Source organism: Dermacentor variabilis, chromosome 11 (genome assembly GCF_050947875.1).
Source record: "Dermacentor variabilis isolate Ectoservices chromosome 11, ASM5094787v1, whole genome shotgun sequence".
NCBI classification, from domain to species: domain Eukaryota; kingdom Metazoa; phylum Arthropoda; class Arachnida; order Ixodida; family Ixodidae; genus Dermacentor; species Dermacentor variabilis.
Genome location: NC_134578.1, coordinates 86001894 through 86025602, shown reverse-complemented (window position 1 = coordinate 86025602; position 23709 = coordinate 86001894). Strand labels below are relative to the sequence as shown.

The 23709-nt window shown below is 47.2% G+C and overlaps 1 protein-coding gene across 1 annotated transcript; it reads right to left on the bottom strand.

The window, feature by feature from the left end:
- Positions 1–11480: 11480 nt before the first annotated feature.
- LOC142563360 (glycerophosphodiester phosphodiesterase 1-like) lies at positions 11481–12425 on the bottom strand. The gene has a single exon (XM_075673920.1). It carries the CDS (start codon positions 12423–12425, stop codon positions 11481–11483), a length of 945 nt encoding a protein of 314 aa, XP_075530035.1.
- Between the last annotated feature and the right edge of the window lie 11284 nt (positions 12426–23709).

Here is a 23709-nt window from a genome sequence, read left to right as displayed (position 1 = left end):
GTATTCGCGCATTCTTATTTTTATGCATTTCGGAGGCCACGGGCAGGCTTCGCGGCGGCACCGCTAGATGGCGCCGAGTGTTTTTTAGGGAAGCGCGAAAGAGGAGTCCCGCAGCTGTACACGCCTGACGTACAACTCGTTTCGACGTCAACAATACGTTGTGTCGCTATATGGATTCAATGCTAAACTGATTACCCTCGACAGTCACCCTGATGTGGGTTCTGCCAAGTTTGTTTGTTCTATGCCTTGCTTTGCTGTCCTCTCAACCCTAATACCTCACAGCATGGTAAGTCACCCGGGAGCGATCCTTGTTGCCATCCATGCATTTGCTCTTTAATTTTTTTTTCTTTTTGGGGCCTCCAAAAATAATTGGTCAGATTCCCAATAGATCTGGCAGCAACCAGCGCATGTTTAGCAAAGATGTAAGGTACACTTAGGCATTCGAAATGTTTCACCGGAGCGATGATTCTCATTTTGAGGCAACTTGCTCTGTCGATTTAAACTAACGCTTCGTGTAAGTGATGACGCATAATATGCTTGTATCTGTGTTAAATAATTCTGTGGCAACTGTAACATTAAAGATATCTCGGCTGTCTCACGTTGAATACGTCGGCTAATGTCTACTGACTAAAGCTAGGCTGTTTTGGTCATTTTCACTTCTTACGTGGAAAACCACTGGGGAATACTGAGTGTTGATTACACCCAATGGCGGTGTCCACACTGAGAAAAACAGCTGTGGTGTGCGCTGCGCATGCATACCCTAACACGTCTTTAGCTCAATTTCTCTCCTCCGCACTTTCCCATTTGTTCTCGACACAGGTTTCTAATAACTGCCGCTTCCTTTGATAAGTTTCCTCATTTAGGCTGATTTCAATAGTTCCGAATACCAGTATTCACTTTCCTTTAACCTACCACTACTTCAGATTAGAGCATTTCCAACCTTCGAAATACCTGGTGATGCGCTCATGTCTTAAGGAATGCTTTATCTGAAGGATAGCACACAGAGGCACTGCTAATTGTACACAAGGGGCACTAAACCAAAAGCGAGGCAGACAGAGGTTCAAAGGGAGCAGGATATTTAAAGGGATCAGCAAGAGTCTTAAGAAGGAATCCCTCAAGCTGGAGACGTTTCGACAAGGGGACTGCTCTTCGCCATGACGAAGACAGATATTGTGGTCGACCACAGTTGACTATTACACTAAGTTTGGACATATAGGTTCTGTGCTTTTTCGGCCAAGCCCTACCTCAGAGTTACCGCGAACTCTGCTGACATGTACTTACCACGTAACAGGTCTTATCGGCTTCTCTTGTAATCCGGCCCGGCTCAACGGTAACGGCTCTATGAAATGCACCCTGGCTCGGCCTCCAGATGTGACGGGCAAATGCTGCGCCGTGTTCTTCGGGTCGACGACGCCGTCGCGTGGCACACGCGCCGTTCTCGCACGTGTACTGTCTGCAACTGCGTCCATCGTCGTGGCGGGCCCAATAACTCGCTTTGTGCAAAGCACAATGGCTGTCTCGCTCTGTCCAGCCTGTAAGCACATTGTTTTTGGCGGTTATACGTTCCCGGGTGAAAATGAGGCGAAAAACAGCTCCGCGGGTATGCACCGGCCACCGAGAATTATCTTTGTTTTTTTACGAGGGCCAGCAAACGGCACTCGTTTTCTCTTAGCTGCATTTGAGAAGAAGGAGATCATGATGCTAATGGTATCGGCCAGTTGTCAGAAACCAACTTTCTCGTTTTGCAAACAGTGGCAGTTTGTGCTAACTGAGAAAGGCATCACGGAACTATACTGTTCTCACGCCGACCTATCTTACGGCTAAAATCGGTGCGAGCACTCAAAGGCTGTGCACGCGTACAGTGCGAAAATCAGTTCATCACACGCAGCCCAAACACCATTCCACATCAAGCGCCGGCTATTTATCCTGCCTTCTAGGGAAGAGCATTAGCCGGCGCCCCTCATAGGCACCAACCTGCCCTAAATTCAGTTAAATAAAAATAAAATTAAACGATTATCTCTGGCCGTGGACAGTATATATACGTATGAAAACAATGAAAGGTTGTATGAGTTATAAATAAATTACCGTAGTAAATAATTAATTTACAAGACCGCAATATTTTGTGGGATATTCTGGAAGGGGAAGGCTTAGGTGACTATTGTCTACAGCTTTTGAGAGAGATTTACCTAGAAAATACCGTGTGCCTTGAATGGGAAGGGATGAGGAGCGAGGAGAAAGTTGATATCACCAAGGGATTGAGGCTGAGGTGCCCTTTATGCCCGCTGCTGTTTATGATGTACATGATGGTGAGGATGGAGAGTGTGCTAGAAGGAAGTAATATCGGCTTTAATCTCTCATACAAATAGGCGGCTGCAGTAGCAGAGCAGCAGCTTCCAGATTTATTTTATGCTGACGATATTGTGTTGCTAGCTAACAAGCAAAGTGCTTTGCGACGTCTGGCTAGTATCTGTGTACAGGAAGGCAACAATTTAGGTTTGAAATTTAGTGTTAGAAATTCAGGTGTTATGGTATTCAATGAAAACAGGAACAGACAGTGGCGATACAGGGCCAGGAAATACCTCGGGTACCAGAACGTAAATACCTTGGTATATGGATAAACGAGGGCAATAGATATGTGAAAACAGGAAATAACAATAACAGTTAAGGGGAACAGAAATGCAGCCATATTGAAGCACAGAGCGCTATTGGGATATAATAGGTACGAGGTGCTCCGAGGTACGTGGAAAGGTGTAATGGTTCCAGGACTTGCTTTTGGAAATGCGGTTGTTTGCTTTAAATCAGGGGTACAATCAGGACTCAATGGGAATCAAAGATCAGTGGGTCACCTCGCATTGGGCGCTCACGGGAAGACTACAAAGGAAGCTGTGCAGGGTGATATGGGCTGGACTAGTTTTGAAGTGAGGGAAGCTCGCAGTAAAATTGAGCATGAAGAATGACTGAGGAATATGGAGGAAAGTAAATTGGCTGGGAGAGTGTTGAGGTATTTGCACAGGAAGAACATTGATTCACAGTGGAAGAAAAGAACTTGGAGTTTACCAGCAGGTATGCGGCGTGTAGGGTGAGCAACACAGCAACAAAGAACGTCAAGCGGAAAGTCAGAGAGGCTGAAATAACCTCATGGGTGGCGGCAATGGAAAAGAAACCTGCCATGAGTAACTACTCAAGAGGAAAAAACGAAATCAGGAAAGAAACAATGTACGATAATTCAAAGGGAAGCTCATTACTTTTCGAAGCGAGATCGGGATGCCTTAGAACACGCACCTATAAAGCGAGATATAAGAAGGAAGAAGAAACATGTGCTTGCTGCGGTAAAGCTAAGGAAACTATGAAGCATCTTTTATTATAATGTGAAGGCGTCTACCCAACGGTCGATTTAGGCACCACTGGCCTCCTTGAAGCCCTTGGGTTCAGCGAGAGCAGTGGAAAAGTAAACATGTCCGCAATAGCGGTTAGTAAGAGTCGATTGGAGGATTGGTGGAAGAAAAGCAGGGAAACAACAAAAAGCGGAGACGTACAAAAGCACAGTTCGCAATAGGGGATCAAAAAATTTGGGGTTGGGCGTTCATAGAGTTTTTTTTTCTTCCTTGTTTAATGCTTAACCTAGGTAGGACATTAGCCAGTATAATAGCAAGAGCTTGGTGGCGCAACCCACCGCCCATTCCAAAGGGGACGCTCATAACATTCATCCATCCATCGTGGAGTAATTTGACCACCAGGGGGTTCACTAACGTGCACCCAAAGCACGTCACACAAGTGTTTTTTGCATTCCACCCTCATCGCAGTGCAGCCCGCACGGTCGCGTTTTGAACTCGCGACCTCGTTTAAAGTACAGCAGAACGTCATAGCAGCTGAGCCTCCGTGGCGTGTGCACTGTACTTCAGATTGAACATACAAAGGATTTTTTTGTGTGTGAAATCCTGGAGCATTTATGCTTACGCTGTGGCGCTGTGTTTCTCGGTGCACTGATTTAATTTGCCATTAACTTTTACGGGACCTCCGACGACAGTGAGATTAGTGCCGTTTGCTGCTTAGCATGTCCATAGTTATGGTGTTTGTTGGAATGCTTTCTAAAGCATTGTATGTTGACGGCACACAACTCTAGCGTACCTATCACACTGTTCGAGCATGTACTATGAGTTAATCGTACACACTTTGCCAGACTTGTTTCAACAGAGAGGAAAAAGACCATATTTAGTTTACACACGGATAACCGCACAGCCTATAATATGCCGTACGAGTGAGAAGTTGTGCCAACGCAATTAGGTATCCCTTGGGGACAAGCCAAGCCGAAAACATGACATAGGTGAACTTTGAAGAGTCGCAGCTTCTACCATGAAGAATTCCTCTTAGTTGTCCATCGAAGTAAGAGTCAAATATTGACAAGCTTGTATCGAAAACCGACGAATCCTGCGCGCACTGGGAATCGGTTTAAGCGAAAGTTGATCACGTGCTTTCGAGCAAGGCTCTTCTTGTTTAGCCGTCGTTTACAAGTATAGTTCAGACGAGACGGTTCGCCAGGAAACGGGGCCTCGGTTACAGCATACATTCGTGGAGTCTGTGCGTTGCCAACGGCCAGACGTCACGAGCGGCCAAAGCGATGTACACGCCGCCACCCTTCACTCACGCAAACCACGTGCCACCCACACCGCCAACGAACAGCGTCCTGGGCTCTGCACCAGGTGGCAGCAACGACTTCATCCGGGTAAAGCCCCTTTCGGCCAATGTCATGCAGCCACTGCTTCCTGCGCAAGCCGTCACGCTTTCCTTGTGGTATCATAAAAACGGCAGAACCATCTTCAGGCTTCTCGCTGCAGTTATATGCGCGACAGCCTGGCTAAGCGCTAGAACATAGAGCAGGAAACACCGTGTACAACGTTCGCTACGCCGAGCCAGCCGTGCTGAGGAGGAAAATGGCGCGGACGAAAAAGAAAAACACAAGCAAAACTCAAGATCCGCGCGTTTCCAAGGGCAACGGCAGGGAGACCAATCGTCGTGCAGAGAAACGGGGGCAAAACTGGTTGCCGCGGGGGAACGCACAAGGGGCGAGGAGGAGGCGAGGAGGTCGCGCGGTGGCGGCAGAGTTCAAAGAGTGTCGCTACTTTCAAATTATCAAGGGATTTTACGTCCGGGCCGACGGCGAAATGCTAGCTGGCGGCCACGTTCCTGTAAATCGTCACACCGAGAGACTCGAAGCACTCGTTTTTTCCCCGTGGCGCATGCACTCGCTGGAAACCGGGCCTCGTGAATCTTTACTCGATGCCTCCGACAGTGCGACGATGTCCGTTTTGGCATCACGTGATGAGCTTCGAAGTCCGGAGCGTTCACATCGGCGCATACTAAACTGGTAAAAAGGAGTGTTGTGTCACATTGTTTTCGGAATGCAATCGACAAATCCTGTGCACACAAGGCACCGGACAGCTTCTGCAGGCAGGTCGATCGCATTGTGTCAGCAGGATATCCGGGGAACGTGCAAATTTCTGTGGCAGGGTGTCTGCTAAGAAAGCGCCATGACGTCAGCCGAGACAGGGCAACACAAGACGGCGGACAGAATGGTTGTGCTGCCTTACGTGCACCAGATATCACACACTCTTAATAGGATCGGCCAGGCTGCAGGCCTTATAGCGTTGTTTTTTTCTGCGCCGCGCAAGTTAATTGGTCGATGCGCAAGGTCAACTCCGACACGCACACTCAACGAGCGTGTATGACCAAGAACAAAAACCATGTTGTTGACTGTGTACAAGAGATGGTGTATTCGGTGCCGTTAAAATTTGGGAAACGATATATCGGCCAGTGAAACAGTTGTATCAACGATAGGCTTGGAGAGCATAACAACAATGTAAAAAATCTTGCAATCAGTGGAAACCGTGACTTGCATTGTCGGCAGTGTGGATGTAAGCCTATGTTGTATAGAATGAAGCATTACATAGACGCCCTGATAAATGCACCAGGGAAATAGAGACTTTCAAGATTAACCGCCTAAATGCTGATTGCATCAGTATCTCGTCTCTTAAACTGTACAAGAAAGAAATCAATTTTTTTAAAACTTCATTGTAACAAGAATGGGCTGAGCGCGAGGTCTTTCCTCCTTTCTCTTTTGACCAAGGGGCGCTTTCTTTTCATGGTCTCGTTGGTACTGCTTTCACTTCTCTGTATAAAAGGTTCAGCAAGATAATAAATACGCAGTTAGTGCAGTGTGTGTGTAGTTTCTCAGTTGTGTGCCGTCTTGAGGCGCTGTTCTTAGTGAGGTAGAGAAGTTTTGAGGAAGAAAAAGAGGATTAAGGAAGTGGACACAAAAATGCTAGACTGAAACACTTATATAGCATACCTGATTAAATCAAGCAGTCTAGGTGTCTGTCTCCGCCCTGTTTCAAAGGGGGTGCAAATAACTCATCATCATCATCAGCAGCAGCATGATTTCGCAGCGCATGATAGCTGCTGCGGAGGCATGCCCTGTAGACGCGTCCTAGCACTCGATGAATCGCGCGATGCGAGGTGCACCGCGTAGCGTCCATACGTGCATACTTAGCATTGTATTTCAATATTGGTGTACCAGATGGCATGCCATGTAGAAGTTACACAGGTAGTAGTACAAGCTAGATACAGAAGTTTTTAGGAAGAAAAAATGACCGCCCTTCCACTGCTGTGAAGAGGGGCGCAAGCGAAGCTCGGTATCCGCGTGTCTTCCTTGTCGTAACGCCTCAGCTTCGCGCTCCCTCACGACGAGGTCGGCACGTCGATAACAAGCCCTTTCTCGAGCGAGTTCCAGGCAGTACTCACCAAACGCCGCCTGTTCTTCGCCCGAACGCACAACGCGCGGCCTGCTTCCACTGCCGTTCCTTCAACGCAGCCTGCTCCTCGACAGAATGAACGAAACGCAGCCGCCCCCCCCACCATCCGACTGCCGGGCCTGAACTTGCGGGGAACGGCGGGCGCGAGGCAAGCGAACATGTGATCACACCCTTTCCCTTCTCCGAAGGGAGAGAAGGCCTGTGATTGGCTCGCGTCTTGCGTTGCGTCTACTTCATCCACACAAAGCCCCGCTTTAAAGATCGTGTATGATGAACTGACAGTGGCTGAATACTCTTATCTTGGTAATTATCTTGGTGATTATCTTATATAATATTGAAAGGTGGCTAGTGGGCATATAATCACTATATTTTTAACGTCTTCCGTCTTGTGAATCACAATACTGTGAGCATTCTTGCAGCTCACTGATGCACTTGAAGGTGTGAGGCATTGTCCACAAAGCGCCTCAAACTTTTGAAGCATGATCTGAATAAATCGACTGTTTATCCATCTTCTGATGCTTTTCCCCGACGCACGTCTTGCAAAGCCCTTCTGACTTTATCGCTGGTTATATGAAGAGCCTCTATATCCTGTTCACCACTACTTCTAATGAAGGTAGCGCGGCTGATCTGGGTTCTCTACAGGTTCGTATAGAATCATTCTGATGATTTTACTGTATCATCGAAACTGCTGATGACATTACCATGTTCATATTTAGCCGCGTACATCTGACCCTGCCCATGCCAAGTCATCTTGTCACTGACTTCATGCTGCGAGCATCTTTTACTGTTTTCTCAATCTTTCCGGCATTATATTTTTATCAGTTTTGACAGTTCAGCAAATTATGCCTGATCTTATGAGTTAGACACTTGTATGCGTTACTATTATTAGGTTCTTTGTTACCCGAAAGCGCTTACCTGCTGGTTGCCTTGGTGTCCTGCCTCCCACTTCAGTTGCTGCTTCTAAAATCAACCTAATTACCTTTTAATTCATTACCTGAGCGTCATTTTCATGTTCCTGTTCTGAAGCTGCATCATAAGAAGCGAACAAACTGACACCAAGGACAACATAGCGGAAATTACTTGGCCTTAATAAATGAAATATATAAACGCTTTCATTTTCATTAATTTATCGTTTCTTTATTTCATTTATTAAGCCCAAGTAACTTCCCTTACGTTGTTCTTGGTGTCAGTGTTTGTTGGCTTCTTATGATACGACTAATAAAAATCGGGCCCCTCGGTTAACCCCCTTTCTTCTCGTTTGTTCTAAAGATGCATATTTTTTGGCGAGCACCAGACTGAATTCGTCCGCTTTTAGCCTTGTTCCGTCTTAGGCTGGCCTGTTTCTTCTTGGCAAATTTTGCTCTTCATCTCTTCAAACTGAGAGTGATTCTCGACCTGCCTAACCTATGATCACTGCCTTTAGCCTTACCTAAAACTTCTACATCCTACACTGAGCTGGGATTGGCAGATAGTATAAAATCCATTTCATTTATTTTTTCTCCATTGAGGCTTTTCCAGGTCCATTTTCTGTTACTGCGCTTCCTGTAGAAGGCATTCATTATTCGGAGTCTAATCCTTTTCGCGAATCCTGTCAACATCTCTACTATTTCTAGAATAGACGTCGTAGTTGTGAATACCTTCTTCACTAGCCTGCTTTTCCCCCACTTTTGCATTGAGGTCGCCCATCTACTATACTGAGCTAGCACCTTTCTCGTTGATACCGCACCACCTTATAAAGCTGTTTTGTTTATTCATCATCATGATTGGAACGTAGGCTTGTACTACCTTTAGTTTACATATCGTATTTAGCTTTATTACAATGACTAGCTGCTACCATCTCATTATTCCTGTAGAGTTAATCAATGCTTCTCGCTACGTTCTTATGAACTTCAAATTCTACGCCGTATTGTCTTTCATCTGGAAGACCACTGCAGCAAAGGACGTGGCCATTGGTAAGCAGTGTTACAAGCCTCACCAGTTCTGGTGACCTCACTAGGACCAATGTTATCCCAGTGGCGCCCTGGTCAGATCCAGAGATTCTTAGCATCCCATGCCGCGTCGCACGTCCGACCACTACCTTGGTAAGGTGCTCCGCTGCTACTGAAAGCCACGGTATATTACAGGAGTCATGAGGAAGGTAGGGGGGCCAAATACTGCACCAGCGAGTTCAATTCCTGTTCTCACGAGGAAGTTTCGTTACTGCAGCTTAGTGGACTTTCCTGATTTGGTTGCACTGGGACTAGTATATCCCCGCTGCCTCTCGGCATTTTTTCTTGCCGGTGTCAGGCGCTACTCCAAGCCTGATATATGTAGCTGACTGGACGAGGATTCGAACTTACGAGCTTGGAATTAGAATCCCGATGTTGTATATATATACAACATCGGGATTCTAATTCCAAGCTCGTAAGTTCAAATCCTCGTCCAGTCGGCTACATATATCAGGTATACCTCTGCTCCACGCCACCACCCTGTTATCATGTATATGGCACAAAAAGCACATGTATCAAGCAACAGTAGGGAAGCTGTATATCTTGAGTCACAGTGAGTTATACACATTCTGGAAAATTAGCCATGAATGGGCACTTTCCCACTGCACATACCGAATGACTAAACAAAAAATAATCGTACTATCGCCCGAAAGGCGAAGCATTGACTGCGATAGCAAATTATTAGGCAGCTATACGATTTAAAGTTAGTAGTGTTATTGGCCGTGTAAAGTGCACTGAGCATTCGCTTACCAACTATATTAGTAAACCTTGTATCATGCGCGCACCATCAACACTAACAGATCTGACTCGACGACCGCAGATACTCGCTGTCAGAACAATGGCGTGATGAGCGGCAGCAGCGGTGAGTGAACGCTTCGTTCTGCCCCTAGCTTCAACGCATCTCCGAAACTCTAGATTGTCCCACTTCCAACATCACGCGTGCGAAAAAAAAATGCACACGAAACCACGAGCCATCATGGCGCGCGTAAACTTTGCATCCGCAGCGAAGTACTTCAAAAAAAAAATTGGAGGACGCTTAAGCTTCGCCTTCAAGAGTGGAACGCGATAGCGTTATCGCACCCCGTTCGCACCGCCTACTCAAACGATCTACGCGAGCCAAACGTCGCGATCTACCCGAGCAGAACAGCCGGCTCGCGACGCGCTGAGTGGTAGCGTCTCCGTCTCCTATTCCGGAGACCCTGGTTCGATTCCCACCAGCCCATCTTGCAAGATCTTTGTTTTTATTTATGAAGTGCCTTCTGAGATTTATTGCTCACGGTTAACGCCGCTGACGCCGACGACGGCTTTTCTGCGACATTACGCTGTCGCGTTAATAGAGGGTTAACTGTACCAGGCGCAGCATTGCAACGACGAAGCTAGATCGGAAATGCGCGCTCATCGGCCTTCCTTCCCCCTTTAGCGCGTGCTGACCTCCTCCTCCCCCCGTCTTCCGCAGTCCGCATTTGACGAACGGGAAGACGGCGCGCATCGGCCGCCATCCATAGTGCCCCTGTTTACAGGGTGTCGCACAAAACTTGAGCCAAGAATTTTAAAATGAAAAGCGCGTCGGAAGCGAATTGAACCGAAGGCATACTATTCGCAATAGCCTATAGTAACTCAGCCAATTGTTTTCTCCATACCTCACTAATTAGTTAAGTTTAATTACCTAACTTTTTCAATTATTGGCTGTGGACCCCAAGTATGACGCGCAGATTTGTAGAGCACCTTCAGAAACCACAGAAGAGTGCCAGACGACCTAGCTACGCCACTGGGACTGCGTGTGACGTATCGTAAAGGAAACAACACGATCGCTGGTTTCTGAAGCTGCTCTACAAATCTGCCTATCACACTTTGGGTCCACAGCCAATAATTAAAAAGTTGGGTAATTAAACTTTATAAGTGAGTTATGGGGAAAACAAAAAATTCTCTGAGTTACTATAGGCTATTGCGAATAGTATGCGTTCGGTTCAATTCGCTTCTGACGTGCTTGTAATTTTCAGATTCTTGGCTCAAGTTATGTGGGACACGCTGTATGCTAGTGTCCTTGTATATCACTATGTATGTGCTACTAGCATATACAGTAAGACTAGCTGCTAGCGGTGGGGTTAGTCAGTCGCGACAGGCAGTATAGGCTCTTGCTCTGGCTTGGGGTGGCCAGCGACGCGGACGCTCCGCGCGGGCGCCGATCAACGGTTCGCAGGACCGTCCAGGGAAAGGCTTAGCGATACCGCTAAGCCTTTCCGATACCGGAGTAGACGAACACCATCGTTCAAACACGCCACTGTTCGCGTGATCCTACACGAGAACGATTAGGCGTTAGTGCCCAGCATGGGAGCGAACATATTGCCTCGCTGTCTGGTCGCGGTGAGTTGCATTTCCTCGATTTGTCGCGCACCCATCGGCATGTTCTGACGATAGCAATGCGGCTAGCAGGCATTAGTGTATGAAAAATACAACAAATGCCCTTGTGATTGTTTGCGCTACTGTGTTGTCGTTCCTTTGTCCCAAGAGCACGTGTGAGACCTCTGAATATTGAAACCGCGCCCGTGGCTCTTACAGAACTATAACAATGCACTGGTACATAAACAATATATTTACTCGTGACACTTGTTGCCGCGTCGACCTTTCCTTAACGCAGTCGTGACAACGCACGAAATAAAACTGGATTGAAGTTCGTCCAGATCTAAGCACGACGTAAGTTGTCCGTAATGATAGGCACCCGAACAACTCGACGAAGATATTCGTGCTCGGCCCAGTCGTTCGAAGCCAGCGCGATGACACCCAGGCCCCGACCACTACAAGAGCTCACGTACTGGGGGCTTATCACGCTTGCGTTAACCAGCACCGCCGAAACCATGGTCAGGCGAGTCAGCAGGCCGCATTCGAAGGACAATTCGAGAAGCCAGTCGGCGGCCTTCGCAATAAGGTGCCAGACGATTTTGTCGTAGCGTCGCTTGGTGTTCTGCGCGTCCTCGTACGCATAGGATCCAGTTGGCCAGGTAAGCGCCGTCACGATGGTCGCATTGTGACCACCACGCAGGCGAGCAAGAAACATCGGGCTGGGAGAGGCGACCAGAACTCGTCTATATATTTCGGGCCGGCCGTGGAACAGTTCGATGAGGTGGATCAGGGAGTGGATGTCGTACTCCTGCACGTCCACGATTACCCGAAGGCCTAGACGCAGGCACTCATCGATGCCTTCTTCCAACGTCGGCACCCGTTCGCCCTGGAAGCGTGCAGCTGACGAGTCCTTGCCGGCATCGTTGGCTGGGAGTCGGTTCGGGTCTTTCGCAACCTCCAGCAGACCCTGGCGTTTCGCGGTTCTTTCTAGCTGGTTCCTGTCGTGGAAGAGCACCCCTGTGCCATTGGCCACGATGGCCAAGTAGAGCTTGATTCCCGAGGCGCCCGTCCTATTCGCTTCCTGGATGGCCGCCAACGTGTCCTGCGGCGCGTTCGTTGCCCCGGTGAAGTCAACGAACGCCGGTGGCAGCCAGCCATCGTCATCGCGCCTGTCTCCGAGAATCACTTCGGCAGCAAGGGCATCGTCGGCGGGCTCGGCGAAATATAGCACGACGAGGAGGGCGGCCAACAATGATCCGAAGATGGGGGTCACGTACTGCCAGACCATGATGGCTTGCAAAAGAACAGGCGTGCAGCAAGTCTTAGGCTATACCTCACCGCACATTCTCTGTGGCGACATGACAAGAGTTGGTTGGCTTGTTTCTTGGTGGAATGGTGCAGCCCACTCTGGAGCGATCGGCCAGGACTCCAACCAGGAATCTCTTCTTCTTCCTTCAAATTTTTGTACGCACCCAAGAAGGAGGGGGGGGGGGGAGAACGGCCATGATGCTCAGTGGAAACATCTGAACTTCTTGCTTCGTGTTATTGTATTGATCAGTATTATGCACATTTAATTATTAGTAACTATATAAATTATTTTCTGTTTCCGTTTCTTGAATAGCGGTCGTGCCAATTATGACGAAGTTGCTATGTTTCAAAAATAACACGATTCGATGTTCATAATGAGGAAAAATGGCTTAACATGAGAGTCTTCCAGTCGCAATGACGTGCTCATGCACAATCTGACACGCTTACTTTCGGGTTCGGCGAAGGGTAGTTGCCCCAAAAGAAAAAAACGTTAATCACTGACAGAGGAAGGACCATACGTGACAGGGGTTGCTCTAAGTAGGTCTTTCTTTCGGAATTATATTTCCTGCTAAATAGGAGGAAATGGTCCGGTGATAGGAATGTAAAAATGACGACCTTTTCACTGAGTTTTTATTCGGCTTTCCCACAGCACGTGTTCACCGATTGCGAACGACAATTCAATATACATGTTTATGTTACAACTAAGGGCCATAGAGTAATTACAAAAATTATTCACGACTAATTCAAGTGACAAGTTTTTTGTAGTTCCTTTGAATTTATCGCCATTTTTTCCCTGAATAAAATTTTTTCTCTGACCTTTCTTCATTTCCACCCGCCGTGGTTGCTTAGTGACTATGGTGTCGGGCTGCTAAGCACGAGGCCGCAGCATCGCGGCAACGGCGGCCGCATTTGGATGGGGGCGGAATGCGAAAACACCCGTGTACTTAGATTTAGGTGCACATTAAAGTACCCCAGGTCGTGGGTTTGGCACGTAAAACCCCATAATTCTTTTTTTTTCTTAGTCTCCGCTCCTGGCCCCTAAATGGCTACTTTTCATAGTTCAGGATCATCATCATAATATCACAATTATCTTAATTAATTTGTATGGGAACGAAGGTCTTAAGGAACTCCGAAACCATTTTGACGGTTTTGTACAAACCTACTGAGTTAAGGTAGGTCCTTCTGATCAATAAGTTACACATTTAAGCGCTCCGCGTAAAGCGTGTAATTTATTACAAGATTTTAAAAACATGCATCGCTAACGATCGCAGCGGCGCCGCTCCCCTGAGTTTTCAGCCGCCCCACCCATAGAGTTACTATACTGCCCCACCCCAGTTGACGCGTTCGGTCCAACTGAGATCAGTTGGGCGAGCTATCCGATTGGCTACCCAGGTCGCGTCATCGATAATTTTTGCAACTTTATGGTGAGCAAATGTTGTTCTTAATTCTTGGAATGTTCGTTAATTTGTTTGTATAAAAAAGTAACAGAAAAATAATACACAACGACAATTTATCAGTACACTCAGGCACTATTCCATCACACAGCAAGTGTCGTCTGCTCGTTTCACAATGTCCTCCCCATTGACGCGAGGTGCACCATCATTGCTGGTTTCGAGCTTTCTTTTCGCCAGCACAACGGTTCGCCATTTTTGCGTCGTGGGCAGCAAACGTAGCGATGGGCGATATGCCAAGATGCGACATAGTGTCCCTCTGCAAGGCAGCGGAGTGGCAACAATGCACGGGGCTGTCGGTATCCGATCGTCGCCGGGATCTACGCGTTTGCAGCGGTCACTTCACGCCGGGGGACTGCTGCCCCAATAGAGAGTTTTAGAGTGTCAGGTATTCGGGTAAACGCACGCGGAAGCGGACTGGGCGTTTTACCAGATGGGCGGAGGCGCAAAGATGGACTGCCTGCATGGTGCAGCCACCTGTTGGTACAGAGCTTAACCAGACGAACATAGAGCTAATATAGCAGTAACCAGGTGTATTCTACTTTTTACGAAATCTTGTATCTCACAGGGAGACCACATAACTCTGGGTACTTACTAGCCAACTCAAGCGCGTACAACAACAGCACGTGCGCCGCCATGAATTGTGGGACACGTGGGACACTCGTTAGCGTGAACTTTCTCCACTTCGTAATGCGCATAGAATAAAGCGCGAGCATCTATGAATATACGAACTCCAATTTTAAGCAATAAGCATGCTGTACTTAATAACAGCTAACTTACGTGCAGTAATCTCAAATACTACATCCAGTACCAAGATTTCACCGCCAGGCCACTATACTTACTGATTTTGGAAAGTTTCTTTGCCAATTTGAAATTATAATTGCTTCTCAAAACGCGAGCACCGTGCTGAATTCTATCACTACAAATTATGGTCATTTTATTTCCATCAACGTCTCACAACGCATCCAGGCCAGTTCTCAGCCCCTATAATTTGAAACGCTGCAATTAAACAGTGACGCAGATGTTCTACTGTAGCTGTTCTACGCATCTACAAAATTTGTCCGAACCGTTTCTGGCACCCTTTAAAGTGCCCCTCACCAGGTCTGGCCATATTGAGCTGACAAACAGAGCATACAATGCGCGCTAACGATCGTGTTTGTAAAGAACGACATCGCTACACACCGAGGAAAGGTCTTTGTACTACATCTCATGGGGATGCCAAAATAGACCGCCGAATTTAAATGCCTACTTAGTTAGGTATAATCTAACCAACACACTGGAGCAATGGGAGGCACAACTCGCCAGCTCAGACCCGAAGGCGCAGAAGGCTCTTCTTGGTCACGTTCGGCTAGCGTCAGAAGCCAGTGGAGCCCTGGATTTGGGGCACCACTCATCAAGCTCCTAATTCCCTATCCCCATTTCCCCAATAAGAATCACTGGCTCCGGACAGGCCGCCATTGGAATATGAACCTGGCAACGTTTAACGCTAGAACGTTATCTAGTGAGGCGAGTCTAGCAGTGCTATTGGAGGAATTAGAGGGCAGTAAATGGGATATAATAGGGCTCAGTGAAGTTAGGAGGCCAAAAGAAGCATATACAGTGCTAAATAGCGGGCACGTCCTGTGCTACCGGGGCTTAGCGGATAGAAGAGAACTAGGAGTCGGATTCCTGGTTAATAAGAATATAGCTGGTAACATACAGGAATTCTATAGCATTAACGAGAGGGTGGCAGGTCTTGTTGTGAAACTTAATAAGAGGTACAAAATGAAGATTGTACAGGTCTACGCCCCTACATCCAGTCATGATGACCAGGAAGTCGATAGCTTCTATGAAGACGTGGAATCGGCGGTGGGTAGAGTGAAAACTAAATACACCATACTAATGGGCGATTTTAATGCCAAGGTAGGCAAGAAGCAGGCTGGAGACGAGGCAGTGGGGGAACATGGCATAGGCACTAGGAATAGCAGGGGAGAGTTATTAGTAGAGTTTGCGGAACAGAATAATATGAGGATAATGAATACCTTCTTCCGCAAGCGGGATAGCCGAAAGTGGACGTGGAGGAGCCCGAATGGCGAGACTAGAAATGAAATAGACTTCATACTCTGCGCTAACCCTGGCATCATACAAGATGTGGACGTGCTCGGCAAGGTGCGCTGCAGTGACCACAGGATGGTAAGAACTTGAATTAGCCTAGACCTGAGGAGGGAACGGAAGAAACTGGTACATAAGAAGCCGATCAATGAGTTAGCGGTAAGAGGGAAAATAGAGGAATTCCAGATCAAGCTACAGAACAGGTATTCAGCTTTAACTCAGGAAGAGGACCTTAGTGTTGAAGCAATGAACGACAATCTTGTGGGCATCATTAAGGAGTGTGCAATGGAAGTCGGTGGTAACTCCGCTAGGCAGGATACCAGCAAACTATCGCAGGAGACGAAAGATCTGATCAAGAAACGCCAATGTATGAAAGCATCTAACCCTACAGCTAGAATAGAACTGGCAGAACTTTCGAAGTTAATCAACAAGCGTAAGACAGCTGACATAAGGAAGTATAATATGGATAGAATTGAACATGCTCTCAGGAGCGGAGGAAGCCTAAAAACAGTGAAGAAGAAACTAGGAATTGGCAAGAATCAGATGTATGCGTTAAGAGACAAAGCCGGCAATATCATTACTAATATGGATGAGATAGTTCAAGTGGCTGAGGAGTTCTATAGAGATTTATACAGTACCAGTGGCACCCACGACGATAATGGAAGAGAAAATAGTCTAGAGGAATTCGAAATCCCGAAGGTAACGCCGGAAGAAGTAAAGAAAGCCTTAGGAGATATGCAAAGGGGGAAGGCAGCTGGGGAGGATCAGGTAACAGCAGATTTGTTGAAGGATGGTGGACAGATTGTTCTAGAGAAACTGGCCACCCTGTATACGCAATGCCTCATGACCTCGAGCGTACCGGAATCTTGGAAGAACGCTAACATAATCCTAATCCATAAGAAAGGGGACGCCAAAGACTTGAAAAATTATAGACCGATCAGCTTACTGTCCGTTGCCTACAAAGTATTTACTAAGGTAATTGCAAATAGAATCAGGAACACCTTAGACTTCTGCCAACCAAAGGACCAGGCAGGATTCCGTAAAGGCTACTCAACAATAGACCATATTCACACTATCAATCAAGTGATAGAGAAATGTGCAGAATATAACCAACCCTTATATATAGCTTTCATTGATTACGAGAAAGCGTTTGATTCAGTCGAAACCTCAGCAGTCATGGAGGCATTACGGAATCAGGGTGTAGATGAGCCATATGTAAAAATACTGGAAGATATCTACAGCGGCTCCACAGCCACCGTAGTCCTCCATAAAGCAAGCAACAAAATCCCAATAAAGAAAGGCGTCAGGCAGGGAGATACGATATCTCCAATGCTATTCACAGCGTGTTTACAGGAGGTATTCAGAGACCTGGATTGGGAAGAATTGGGGATAAAAGTTAATGGAGAATACCTTAGTAACTTGCGATTCGCTGATGATATTGCCTTGCTTAGTAACTCAGGGGACCAATTGCAATGCATGCTCACTGACCTGGAGAGGCAATGCAGAAGAGTGGGTCTAAAAATTAATATGCAGAAAACTAAAGTAATGCTTAACCGTCTCGGGAGAGAACAGCAATTTACAATAGGCAGCGAGGCACTGGAAGTCGTAAGGGAATACATCTACTTAGGGCAGGTAGTGACGGCGGATCCGGATCATGAGACGGAAATAATCAGAAGAATAAGAATAGGCTGGAGTGCGTTTGGCAGGCAGTCCCAAATCATGAACAGCAGGTTGCCGTTATCCCTCAAGAGAAAAGTATATAATAGCTGTGTCTTACCAGTACTCACCTACGGGGCAGAAACCTGGAGGCTTACGAAAAGGGTTCTACTCAAATTGAGGACGACACAACGAGCTATGGAAAGAAGAATGATAGGTGTAACGTTAAGGGATAAGAAAAGAGCAGATTGGGTGAGGGAACAAACGCGAGTTAATGACATCTTAGTTGAAATCAAGAAAAAGAAATGGGCATGGGCAGGACATGTAATGAGGAGGGAAGATAACCGATGGTCATTAAGGGTTACGGACTGGATCCCAAGGAAAAGGAAGCGTAGCAGGGGGCGGCAGAAAGTTAGGTGGGCGGATGAGATTAAGAAGTTTACAGGGACGGCATGGCCACAATTAGTACATGACCGGGGTTGTTGGAGAAGTATGGGAGAGGCCTTTGCCCTGCAGTGGGCGTAACCAGGCTGATGATGATGATGATGATGATGATTTCCCCAATTCAATAGTTATTCTCTCTCTCTCTCTCTCTCTCTCTCTCTCTCTCTGAAATTTCAACCCGAACGCCATTTTCCCTATCTCTCGCGACGGGCGCGCTCCAAGTGTGACGGTGACGTAGGCGCGTTCCTGCGCCTACGTAGTCGGGTTCGCGATGGGACGTCGCTCGTGGTGACACATTTATTCGAGAGTTATTCAATGCGACATGTGTTATCTGTGTGATCTGTTGCTTGAATTGACGAATTGAAGTTTAGATAAATAATAAAACACAGAAACGGAATGTCTGCGGGTTTCCTTGTTTTACTTCGCACCGAAGCAAGAGAGATGTACTTCCGCATCGTCTGCTTGTTCCCACGGTCGTGCAGTCACGTGCACGTGTACCTAAACTATGCCATTTTCTACCGTTTTCCATCGCGTGACCATGCTCTGCGATCCGCTTGTCCTGCCTCCGTATTCGTGTAGCACTGAATTATACCGCTGGTCACGTGTCCTTGTGCACTGCGTGCAACATCGCGGCCCACACCGACCGCGCGTTGTTGAACGCTGGTGTGTGATGCCTCAGCAGTAGGTTCAGTGTTTGTTGGCGTTAAAGCCTTGAAATATAGTAGTGGTGTGGCATGGCAACTTTTGGCCTCGCTGAACTCTGGTGGTGCGAGACCCGTATTTGAGAACAATTCCGCGGTGCTGTCGACGATCGAAATATTCGCGAGGCGTAGCGCCTCGGCAGCGCAGTGTACGCCGACGCTGTGCAGCAACGTCGCCGTGTGTCCGCCCCTTTTTGGGCTGCGTCATCACATCACGCATGCACCTTTACTTGACGCATCGTACGTGTTCCTGGCAACGACTTCAGTCACGAAAGTAATGTAACGCTTTAGGTTCACGCATCGTCCAAATGAACCAGCGCATGTTTTCAGTCGCGTTAGTGCGCCGTCAGTGACGATGCGATTTACTTTTATCACGGGCTTTGCAATTATCACATAGTGCTGTGAACCGAACGGAGCCCTAATGACACCACATAGTCTGCCAGAGTTCCACCAACTAAAATGCGTAGTAGATGCTTGGGATATTTGGTACTAAAAACGCGATAACCACAGTCATACGGAGCTTAATACCGTGCCCTGTGATGTTCACTTGCATCTCTAACAGTTTTTCGCGCTCTTAGTTTTAGCAATCGGACGCACAGATTTCTGTGCAAAGTTGGGATAAATCTATGTGATAATGTGTGCCTACAATGACTTCACCGCCACACATCTCCGTAACGCAGTGAAGCAAACAGTGTGTTGCGGTGACGGGTAGTAATATCGCCTTAGTTCCAGCTTTGATGTCCCCGTTGCCCTGAAGATACTTCGCCGTCCGCTTTATTACAATTTCAAATGCTCTCGAATTCTCCATTTGCAGGTATTCTTTTCACATACTAATGGTCTCGTATCTGTAGTGAGGTGAACCTCACCAAATGTGTCAGACTAAACAGTGTCAAAATGTCACGGCCAATATACCAGCCCACACTTTCACTTTAAAATTTGTATCACGACCGTCAAACTAACCTTACAGCATACAAAAACAATTTAAGGACCTCAAGAGTTGATTAGGAAGAAATACACGCATGGAAAGCACAAATCCAGTGTCCAAGAGTATGTTGAAGTGCTTTACACACGCCACCGGCACACCCTGAGTGCTTTAAAAGTGCTAAGTATTTACTCATTGGTGCAGGTTGATCAGACTTACTCCGATATTAGTTTCTTTACAATGAAAGTAATAGTATTAGACAAAAGGATGCAACCGACATGTGTTCTGTTTATCTATGCAAGCCACATATGGGTCCCAGAAATACCCAAGTAGAGTTCTCGTTTACGCATGGTGCTTGTGTCTTATAATCTAAGGCTCACTTATGCAAGCAGTATAAAGAGAGGCTGTAGCCATAGCGCTTTCAGTATCATAACTCCAATTTTGTTTCTTCTGTACTCACCTCAATTTAAACATCACGCTGTCGTGACAGCATCGCATAACTTGTCACATTTTTGCGACGAAAGCAATGCTCACTCAGTAAGAGTGGCCTGTTCTACTATTACTCCAAGAATTCTTCAATGTTTAAACACGGAGCTTGCCATGCCTCTCAAGTAAACTGCTTTGCACTGCAGCACGTGATACCCGGTTAGAAAAATTATCGAAAAAAAGCTCCTACAAGTAGCTAAAAAACAACAAAATCTTTTAAAGTTTGCTAGATGTGCAGGTCTTAAAGTGGGTTATTATTGAATTAGGGCAATGAGAGCGTGAATTTCGGTCATATATTCATGCGATATCTTTACAAGTTTGTCGAACTGTTCCCTGCGTCCATGCAGTTATTGAGCACATTTCTTGCTTATAATCAGAGTTATGCATAATGTATGTAAGCCCCATTCAGGAATAAGTGACGGTGGCATCATGCACTGAAACTTTAGCTTTTCATTGTTACAGTTTCAATGTTGAATACGTGGGTCTGAATAGGGGAATCTTGTAATCGAATCGATACCAATATTTTTTTTAATTACCTTTGAATGTCGAATCGAATATTGTGGTTTCACATTTTCTAAATTAGTGAAACAAATATTTTAGTTAGAGTCTGTTTGGAAACAGAGGCCTTATTTGAAATATTGGATATGTGTAATGCCATGAACAACTGGATGTCAGGTCAGCTAAGAAGCTTTTAAATTAGAAACCAAGTATGATCGTATCTGGTACAAGACGACAACGACATTAATAAAAAAATCAACACGTCCTGGACAGTGTAGTAGGGTATAGAGGTCACTGAAGGAGCTAAGGGGAATTCTGCAGTGCCGCATAATATATTTTAAAGGAATCCAAACATATTGCTACGAGGCACTGCAGTAGCAAACGATGATTAAAGGACTGGCGAAGACGACGATCGCCGATACACAATTGGATTGGAAATCCAATTTAATTGTCGTGCGCACGAGCTCCATTTTGTATGCCTGTCTTCTGCCCGTTGTATATATCTTGTAAATATATTATCGAGGGTCTTTTCTCCCCGTAACATTTTGGTGGAGAGTGCGGGTTTTTCAAGTTTCAAGACAGGTTTACGCAGCGGACACGCCTTGGCGGCATCTACAATTCCAGCGAAAGGCGGGGACGAGAATGCTTAGAGCAAGTCACCAACCGTGCCTCAACCATCCGCCACCAACCGTCCTGTCGTTTTCATACAACCGCGTGACCCAGGTACCTTTTCCGGCTCTGACAACACCGACGTCGAAGATTGGCTTGAACTGTACGAACGGGTGAGCACTAGCAACAGCTGGGACCCAACTCTGAGGCTAGTGAACATCATATTTTACCTGGCGGGCACGGCACAAATGTGGTTTCTGAACCACGAACAGGAATTTACGAGCTGGGAGGTATGTAAGCAAAAACTCATCGGTCTGTTCGACAAGCCCACCGAACGCCGCCGTGCTGCGCACAAAGAACTTTCATGCCGAGCTCAGACTTGCATCGAGTCCTATGCGACGCACATCCAGGACGTGCTCGCGCTTTGTCGCAAAGTCGATGATACGATGCCGGAAACGGAAAATGTTGCGCATATCCTTAAAGGTATTGCGGATGACGCGTTTACATTTCTGGCTTTTAAGAACTCATCCACAGTGCAAGATGTCATCAATGAATGCTGAAGAAGCAAAAAGTCGCCGCGTTACTCCGAACTTCACCAGTCTTCCGAACACACCTGCGACGTCTACCTGCGAGGACCTCCTTGTCCAACCCGCTCCACCCATTCCTGATGCGCCCGACAATATTCTGCGCATCATCCGCCGCGAGATTGAAGCTGCCTCCCCAGTTCCCTTCCAGGTGCGTAACCCCAACGAGTTCCATGCAACCATTTCCCTCATCCAATCCGTTGTGCGTCAAGAACAAGCAAACGCAGGATACGGACATTTTGCCCATTCAACGGACCTGGCTATCGCCCACCCACCGCACCTGAATTATAGAGAATCCCAACTGTCCGTCCTCGTTATAATAATTCTGCAGAATGGTGTGCTTCCGATGACACGCCCATATGTTTCTATTCTGGACGCGTTGGACACATTTCCCACCATTGTCGCAGTGCTTGGAACTTGCAGCCTTGGCCGAGTTATCGAAACAACCGACATCCAGGTAGTAGTTCCCGAGTGCCGGTACACAATTACTACGACAGCGCTCCACCATCATGGCCAGCACGATCAAACTGCTCCCCTTCGCCATCCCGACAGCTTCCTACTTCACCTCTGCGTCGTCGCTCTCCTTCTCCCTCACACTCCTACCACTAATCGGAAAACTGACGGGCGCAGCTCCGAGAGGTGAGCCTACCACGACGACCCGACCCGAAATTCCTCTTCTCACACTACCTGTACATCACAACCTCATCAACGTAGACGTGAACGGTATACCTGCCATCGCACTCGTTGACACCGGCACCCACATATCGGTCATGAACTCAAACCTCCGTATTCGTCTGAAGAAAGTTCTTACCTCTACTCCGATCGCTGTAGTCCGCCTAGCCGATGGTGCGACTCCGGCTGTTGCTGGGTTGTGTACCACGCTTGTCACTGTTGCCGGGCGCCACGCTTCAGTTTTGTTTTACGTCTAGGCTCAGTGCACACATGCAATCATCTTAGGACTTTCTCTCGGCATAATCGGCTCTTACTGGCTGTTCTGCAGGGGTTATCCAGATTCCCTTACCTCATGCCATTCAGCCTTCTGATCCTTCGACGAGTCGGCTGTGTTCCGCCGATTACATTCGTCTACCACATCCAGCAGTGACGTACATCGACGTCTCTCCTGATCCCCCTGAGGACGAGGGCGGTTACATCGTGTCGCCCAACGCTACCGTCCTCTGTTCGCAGAAAGTCATGTTCCCGCACTAAGTCATCAGTATAAAGGGCAATGCCACATGTCTCCCTATTGTGAATTGTGGACTATGCCCTCAAGCAATACGCCAGGGCATTTCTCTTGCAACCCTAGCTCCAGCCTCCGACTATCGTGCTTCCGTCTTAACTGAGCCTTCTACACCGCCTCCTGCGGCTATTGATTTGAACCCCACGATGTTAGATAACATAACGAAGATGATCGCCACTGACCTTCCGGCCGAACACGTGCACACGCTTCGGCGCCTGCTCATGTCGTACCAGGAATTTTTTTTATTTCAATGACCGACCATGCACTGGGCCCAATAACAGTTGTCAAAATAACTTCAGTTTGGCCTAGTTGTTGTTTACTGCATACTATATTGACCACCCGTGTCGTTTTTGTTTTCTCTTCCGCTGTCCCCGTCTTTATTTGCGGCCAATATGACATGCAACAGTTGTCAAGCATCGGATTCACACCGGTGATGCCAAACCCATACACCTACGTTCCTTTCATGTCTCTTCCGCCGAGAGCCAAGTTATACAAACAGCAGCTGACAAAGTGCTTGCCCGTGATATCATCGAACCTTCTTCAAGCCCATGGGTATCTCCTGTCGCGCGCGTTAGAAAGAAGGAC

Bases quoted from the DNA above. Each gene is read 5' to 3' on its own strand.
- LOC142563360 (XM_075673920.1), bottom strand. From the start codon at position 12,425: ATGGTCTGGCAGTACGTGACCCCCATCTTCGGATCATTGTTGGCCGCC.